This window comes from Nicotiana tabacum, chromosome 10 (genome assembly GCF_000715075.1).
Source record: "Nicotiana tabacum cultivar K326 chromosome 10, ASM71507v2, whole genome shotgun sequence".
Classification (NCBI taxonomy): domain Eukaryota; kingdom Viridiplantae; phylum Streptophyta; class Magnoliopsida; order Solanales; family Solanaceae; genus Nicotiana; species Nicotiana tabacum.
In genome coordinates this window covers 84,605,141-84,613,066 of record NC_134089.1, presented here as the reverse complement: position 1 = coordinate 84,613,066, position 7,926 = coordinate 84,605,141, and the positions used below count along the sequence as shown (strand labels likewise).

At 38.8% G+C, this 7,926-nt stretch overlaps 1 protein-coding gene and 1 pseudogene across 1 annotated transcript; one reads left to right on the top strand and one right to left on the bottom strand.

Moving 5' to 3' along the window:
- The first annotated feature begins 212 nt into the window (after positions 1–212).
- On the top strand, positions 213–3,123 carry LOC107805349 (lysine-specific histone demethylase 1 homolog 1-like). Its single transcript, XM_016629380.2, has one exon. It carries the CDS (start codon positions 368–370, stop codon positions 2,819–2,821), a length of 2,454 nt encoding a protein of 817 aa, XP_016484866.2. The 5' UTR covers positions 213–367; the 3' UTR covers positions 2,822–3,123.
- On the bottom strand, positions 310–5,377 carry LOC107805350 (uncharacterized; annotated as a pseudogene).
- Between the last annotated feature and the right edge of the window lie 2,549 nt (positions 5,378–7,926).

The window sequence follows — 7,926 nt, the reverse complement described above, 5'->3', positions numbered from 1 at the left end:
CTTGCAAAGCGAGTATAAGTTAAAACGTGACCCAAAAAACGAGTATAGATGCAAATTCCCCAAAATTACCCAAAATTAACGTTAAAGACGTTAATGGTCCAATAGGTGAAAGGAGGATAAATTTTGAGCCATTTTCAGTAGGTTAAGGGCAACTGTAACCCATTTCCGTTTTAACTTTTAAGCCAGTTTGATCCATTTTTGGGTTAATTTGCTTTCGTTTTACCCATAAACACCCCAAACTTTAACTCACGTTACGTTCCAGCCTTTCGTAACCCTTTAGCACTGGGTCGCATTGGCGTGCAATTTTGGTTCCCAATAGGCAATAACACATTGCATCGACGCTTAGCTCAGCTTTCTCTATTCCCCAATGGAAACTTCCGCCGGACATCCGCCGGAAACACCCCCCCACATCAACTCCGGCGAAATTTTCCGACAAGACAACCCCCAAAACGACAATGACAATTCTTCCCCTCCTCAAACGACACCCGAACCTGCAGTTTCAGACTATCAACCTGACGACCTTCCAGAACCTTCCGAACAGGAAATACCCCCCTCCGAATTACCACCACCGCCCACCGGAAACACTCCACCCCAAGTCAAAAAACGACGCCGTAGAAAACGTTTCTTCACGGACATGATTCCCACCTCAGTTTCTGCGGCCGCCGTCTCCGGCCTCCGTGTTCTCCGCCCTAACCCTAAACCCTCCACTGCATATTCATACTCCGAGACGGAATTAGCCACCGGTGACGACCTTAATAAGAATCAAAATCGCCGGCGAAGGATTTCCGATCTCGCTAAAGAAGTCGACCTTGAAGCCCTAATTGCTATCTCCGTTGGGTTCCCTGTTGATTCCCTTACAGAGGAAGAAATTGAAGCTAATGTAGTTTCCGAAATTGGGGGTGTTGAACAATCTAATTACATTGTCGTACGTAACCACATTCTCGCTCGTTGGCGGTCCAATGTTACTGTTTGGCTCACAAAAGATCATGCTTTGGAGTCCATACGAGCTGAACACAAAAATCTCGTGCATTCTGCTTACACTTTTTTACTACAACATGGGTATATCAATTATGGTGTAGCTCCAGCTATAAAAGAACTGAAATTTAAGACACCAGAAGGGGTGCCGAAAGGGAATGTAATCGTTATTGGGGCAGGGTTATCGGGTTTAGTTGCTGCGAGGCAGTTGATTTCGTTGGGGTTTAAAGTTGTGGTTCTTGAAGGAAGGGGTAGACCTGGTGGCAGAGTGAGGAGTAAGAAGATGAGTGGGGGACAAAATGGGGTTGTTGCTGCTGCTGATTTAGGTGGGAGTGTGTTAACTGGAATAAATGGTAATCCGTTGGGTGTTCTGGCGAGGCAGCTAGGCATTCCGCTTCATAAGGTGAGAGATATTTGCCCTTTGTATTTGCCTAATGGTAGAACTGTGAATTCGGATATTGATTCTAAAGTTGAAGCTTCGTTTAATAAGTTGTTAGATAGGGTGTGTAAACTTAGGCAGGCAATGTTGGATGAGGTTAAGAGCGTGGATGTTTCGTTAGGTACTGCGTTGGAGACGTTTAGGCATGTGTATAGAGTGGCTGAGGATCCCCAAGAGCAAATGCTTCTGGATTGGCATTTGGCCAATTTGGAGTATGCTAATGCTTCGTTGATGTCCAATCTGTCGATGGCGTTTTGGGACCAGGATGATCCTTATGAAATGGGGGGTGATCATTGTTTCATCCCTGGAGGAAATGAGAGGTTAATTCGGGCTCTGGCAGAGGACATTCCTATTTTTTACGATAGGACAGTGGAAAGTGTAAGATATGGTACTGATGGGGTTTTAGTGTATGCTGGTGGGCAGGAATATCGTGGGGATATGGTTCTCTGCACGGTTCCATTGGGAGTGCTGAAGAGGGGCAACATTGAGTTTGTACCCGACCTTCCTCAGCGCAAGAAAGATGCGATTGAGAGATTAGGATTTGGATTGTTGAATAAGGTTGCAATTCTGTTTCCCTACGACTTTTGGGGTGGAGAGATTGATACTTTTGGACACTTGAATGAGGACCCGAATATGAGGGGTGAGTTTTTTCTGTTCTATAGTTATTCTTCGGTTTCAGGTGGACCCCTTCTTATTGCTCTTGTAGCTGGAGAAGCAGCAGTAAAATTTGAAAAGATGTCTCCTCTTGAATCTGTTGGGAGGGTTCTTGAAATTCTGAAGGGAATATTCAGTCCGAAAGGAATTGCTGTTCCCGATCCACTTCAAGCAGTTTGTACGCGTTGGGGACAGGATCAGTTCTGTTGTGGTTCTTATTCCTATGTTGCAATTGGAGCCTCAGGGGATGATTATGATATCCTCTCTGAGAGTGTTGGCGACCGGCTTTTCTTTGCAGGTGAAGCAACTAATAAACAGTATCCTGCAACAATGCACGGGGCTTTTCTCAGTGGAATGAGAGAGGCTGCTCACATACTGAGAGTTGCGGATAGAAAGTCAATATCTCCAGCTGAGAAATCAAATAATTTCAGTCAAGAAAACATTATTGTTGTAGATAAGTTCTTCGAGACTCCAGACCTTAAATTTGGTAGTTTCTCTGTGTTGTATGATCCCATATCAACTGACCTGGAGTCTAATTGCTTAGTACGAGTTGCATTGCAAGGAGAGAAACTTTTATATTTATATAGCCTGATTGCTCGAAGGCTAGTACTGGAGCTAAGCAAATTAGAAGGGGATATGAGCAGGATACAAATGTTAACACGTGACTTTGGGGTGAAATTGGTTGGTTGGAAGAATTTATCCACTGCTGCAGGATCTCTAATCACCTCCATCGAATCGGCTAGATCAGTTTGAATTTGGAGCTAGTAGTTTTGGTTGATGCAGATAAGATAATATATATTAGTAGTAGTTTACCTCAATTCAGACTGAGTTATATTGAATATAGCTCTTGTAAATTCAGGAACAGAATGCCAATCAAAATGAACCGCTTCCATGTTACTGATAGAGTATCAAGTTTTGGTAGTTTTATACATTGGTGGGGTGCTGTTACAGGATTTTTAGAGGTTCAAAATGAGGTTATCAGGTGACATCACTGTTTAATTTGTTCCTTGTCTCTTTCTTTTCTAGGTTTCTATGTTCTGAAGCACTTCATAGAACGGATCGGCCTTCTCTTGTTTTGGTAATTTGCAAGCTTCATGCCTGCTTCTAGAAAAAGACAATCAATAGAATGTGATCAAAGTTAAACTTAAAATTAAAAGGAAAAAAAAAACAATGATTGGAGTTCTGGCTGACACCAGGTGAAACTACAATGTTAAGAGAATTGTATGGCACAAATGTACAGTTCAATTCTATAATGTACATCAATCCCAAGTTTTACTGTTACATCGGTCTTTTTCTTTTCTATTTCTCCTTTTAAAACTTCTGATGATTATTCAACATAATGGCGGATTCAACAATGGGTTCGCGGAACCCAATATTTCAAGGGTTGAATTATACATATATGTGCGAGAAACAAGTACAAATGTAGAGTTAAATGTACATTTTATAATACAAAGTCCACAGCGTCTTAATTCTGAATCCGCCACAAGCCGTAGAATTGTTGTCCGAATTATATGGTTAGCGATTATCTACAAGAAATGCCTTCAAGTGTTTAGCAAACTCCTTTGGTTTCTCCAAGTTGACTGCATGTCCCGCATTTCTGATAACTACTAAGTCAGCATTCCCTTCAATATGCCTATCATTTTGTATTTGATCATCAGAAGACGAAGTTTTCAAAAGTTAGAATATTTTGAAATTGTTGTTACCTCTGCAGTCTGTAACCCAGTTCTAAAGGGAATATCCTGTCCTGTTCTCCCCAAATAATTAATGTGGACTGTGTTGGGAATAAGAAGAAAAAACACAGTGATATTAAAAATTATGATAGTAATATGAAACAAGAGAATTATAAATAAATAAAAATTTAGGAAAATACAAACCTGGGAAATCTTAGGAAGGTCGGAAAGTCGCCTATCTTTAAGTATATTTTGGATGAGTTCTCTTTTCTCATTCACATAATCGGTGCACATCACCTGTGGAAATTAAGTAGATAAATATGATTTAAATAGAGAAACATGGGTAATATAATTGTATAAATAGAGAAAGACTTACATCAATAAAATCAGAAAGGAAGTAGGAGGGCATGACTTTGACAGGTTTGAAGAAGGAGAAACGCATCAATTCCCTTAGCTTCTCAGGTGTCTGGCAATAAAATGCTAGCAGCTTCTTCCAAATCAGACACCTGAAACAAGCCATCTTTCATATCCTTTTCCTCTAAGCATACGCCAGCACAACACAACACCAATCTCTCCACTGCCTCTGGATATTGAGCTGCAACGCTATAACCAACAAACCCTCCATAGCTTATCCCCACTAGGCTTGTTCTATGCACACCATGCACCTCCATCAACTTCTTCACGCATCTTGCCTGAAAGAAAATACAACCTTTTTTTAGTAATTAAATGGGTTGGGTCATGACTTGTTGGTTGACTTGATCCAACAAGCTAAGTTGAACCATAAATGACAAGACGGGTCAAAATAATGGTGTAACTCGACCGGTGAAAATGCAAACCAAATTTAGAGATCGGGAATTATATATGTTAATTTTAAAAAGCTTATGCTGATAATTTAAGAAAAATATGTTAACTTTCATTTAAAATAAACAAAATAAAAAGGAGGAAAGGTTGGATCTTGTTGGGCGGGTTGATTTAATCGTCTTATTTGACCCAAGCAAACTTTGAGCCGGTTGGAACATGACAAAAGTTGGCGAAGTAACAGCCAGCGAAAGGTGGTTAATTGAACACCTTGCACAAAAACTCGTATTGTATATGCAGATAAAATATTATTTTTTATACATAAATATTATATCTTGAACATCCTTAGGAAAATTTCTTATTCTATCACTAATCATGGCTTGTTAATTAATTTGACCTAACCCATCCATTTGCCACGCTTACCTGAAAACTCTCTGTCCTCTCCGGCCGTGTCGTGGCCGAGGCACCAAAAAAGACGAGATCAGGAAGGTAGACATTGAAATGGGGAGTAAAATGTCTTAGGAGATCACTATATTGCCACATTGCATTGGCACCAAATCCATGCACAAGAAAGAGGTTAGGTTTTGTTGGTTCATGAACTTTAGGTATCCAACAATGCATAGTGGTGCCATCTTCTAGATCTGTTGTTACAGAACGAAGCCCAGAGAAGGAGAAAAAATATCTGTAAAAACGATCTCTTGATGCTGTGAAGCTAATGCATTTGCCCATTGTGTATATTCAATGGCACAAATAATATGAATATCTGACAGGAATTTCTTTAATGTTTGAAATTCTTTTCTTCAACTTCATGCTCATCACTATATTAATTATGACTTTTGGGTCTACCAAAAATGGATAGAATTCGAGGTCTACCATGAATTTCGGTTTTATCTTTCATAAGTGTGAAAGTTTTTTACCCGTTCAGTATATACGATTTGACCGAATCCAACATACTCATTAACTACCGTTACACGCTTACTATAATTTGACCAAGTCTAACATATTACTCCTACCTACTCTCTTTTCAAAGTTACTGTTGAAATTAGAACAAATTTTTCCGTATTAAAAAGGAATAGTATATTTTAATAGAATGCACAAGTTGTATATAGGCGTGTTATCAAAGTTATAAGCAGACATGTAATTTTTTATCCTCCCTGGGACTTCTACACCTTTTAATGCTAAATATTTCTTTTAGTTATAATATTGTTACTTTGCCTATTTTTTGTACTTTTGCTTTATTTTCTCTTGAAAACAAAAACTACAAAAATATTTTTGTTTATTTATTTTTATTTATTTTAACTAACTGATATTTTGTCTAGTTATTTTAGTTTATCTTACTTTTAATAAAATTAAAAATTACAAAAATAGTCACATGTGTTTTCTTAATTATTTCATGGAAATTTAGCATTTTTTTCTTATTTCTTATTTCTTGACCATTTCTTTCCCAAAAGAAAAAAAGAAAAAGAATATCATCTCCTTGGTTTTATCCAATCTAAGAAAGTTTTGTTTAGCAACAGCCGCTTCGTCACAGTACTTACTTATGGGCTAACAGGTCACACTTTGGCCAAGTATCCTACAAAGAGACTCCCGAGAGCCAGAAGTATTAAAGGAATGGCCATAGGAATGGGCGCATCATGACATCGTAAGATGTCTCGCCCGAATGAATTAGTTGGTACTAGAAATGTTAGAAAAAGTGAACGAAAGGAGTAATAAGAAGTGAAAAGGACAGAGACACTTCCCAACCAGAAAGCAAAGTTCCCACTGATGGTATACTTAGTGTAAGCGAGCTCTAAGATCACATCTTTGGAATAAAATCCAGTTAGAAAAGGAAATCCAATTAGAGATAAGCTGCCCATGAGCATCATGGCATAGGTAAAAGGGAACGAGGAGGCAAGCCCCCCCATCTTCCGCATATCTTGCTCATCCGACATGGCATGAATCACCGAACCTGCACTCAGGAATAGTAATGCTTTGAAAAACAGCGGGAGACAGACTAATTTGGTCGGTATTCCCTAATGAGTAGCTTTAGGATATAAAGGTCCAGCTTATATTTTCCATCCATCTGCGGAGGGTTTCCGTATCTGTCTCCGCGAAGATCGTAAGATCGTAAGACATTATCGCCTTTGCGGCACTAGACTATATTTCCATCATTTTCGAAAAGTGCACGGACAGATTTGTTTAGCTAAAATATCTTTGTACTTTTTTTAATTGAACAATTGAAAAAAAAAAGGTAAAAGAAAAGACAAAAATCCTTATCTCTTTCATGTGGCCACTCAACTTGGGACCACTTCCTTCAACCTCATCAATTCATATTACATTGCACATTCAGATAAGCTTTGCCCACAAATTATTCACTGTGCATTTGTTTTTCCTTATATTCCTACAATCACGTTCTACACACTTTGCACTTATTTTCTTTTATTATGATTTTGATTTTATTTTTAATCCACATGCACTCTTTTGTTTTGACCTCACTCCACTTACACCCACATTTTGGCAGTTGGCACAAAGAATATTTCTAGTCATCCATATACTTTACACCTGCATATAATTATCAAGGAGGGGACCACACACTTTCTTCACACATTTTTCTTTCTTCTTGCCCAAGCACTTCAGATAGAAATAAAGATATATATCCATCATTCACACGAAAAGAGGGGGAGTATTTTGCATAGAGATAGAAGGGATACACAAAAACACAGTAAGTCAGGGGGAGACATAGGAACTGGGGAAAAATTAGGAAAAAAACGTAACATTCTTCTTTCTTCTCCAGCATCGACAATACCATTTTCTCATCACCCAAGAATTCTCATCTACTCACCTAATCTCTAACAAAAACCAGTAGCACACACACTTAACTAACCTAGAGGACCCTAATCTCTTAAGAGACCAAAAAGAGAAGGCCAGCCGCATCAGAGATAAGAAAAACGGGACAGCCGCACCCCATTTTTGGACCTCTAATTTCTTAAATTTCATTAACCACCACACTGTCGTCTTTCCCTCTAACTACATCTCCATGAACCTAATACCTTTCCCTTTTTACATAAATCTTCATTCTCTAGAAAATACAAAATAGACACACACACAAACTAAAAAACAGAATATAGAGTGAGTGAACGGACGACAAAAGACAGGGAACGAACAAAAATCCAAAGAGAAAATTAAGAGAAGGACAAGAAACAGAGGGAACGGAGGGGTCGAGGAGGTTCCGCTGGGTCTTGTTCGAGTTTCTATTGCGATTTATTCGATCCGATTTCAGTAGTTGTAGTTCTGTTTTGCTGTTGGCATCTCTTGTGTGTACTGCTCGGAGGAAATTTTTAATAGGAAAGCTTGAATAAAGGTCTGATTCTTACTTTGCTTCCTGAATGTTTATTGTGTGATTTTGCTCTA

Coding starts and splice junctions, on each gene's coding strand:
- LOC107805349 (XM_016629380.2), top strand. CDS start 368: ATGGAAACTTCCGCCGGACATCCGCCGGAAACACCCCCCCACATCAAC.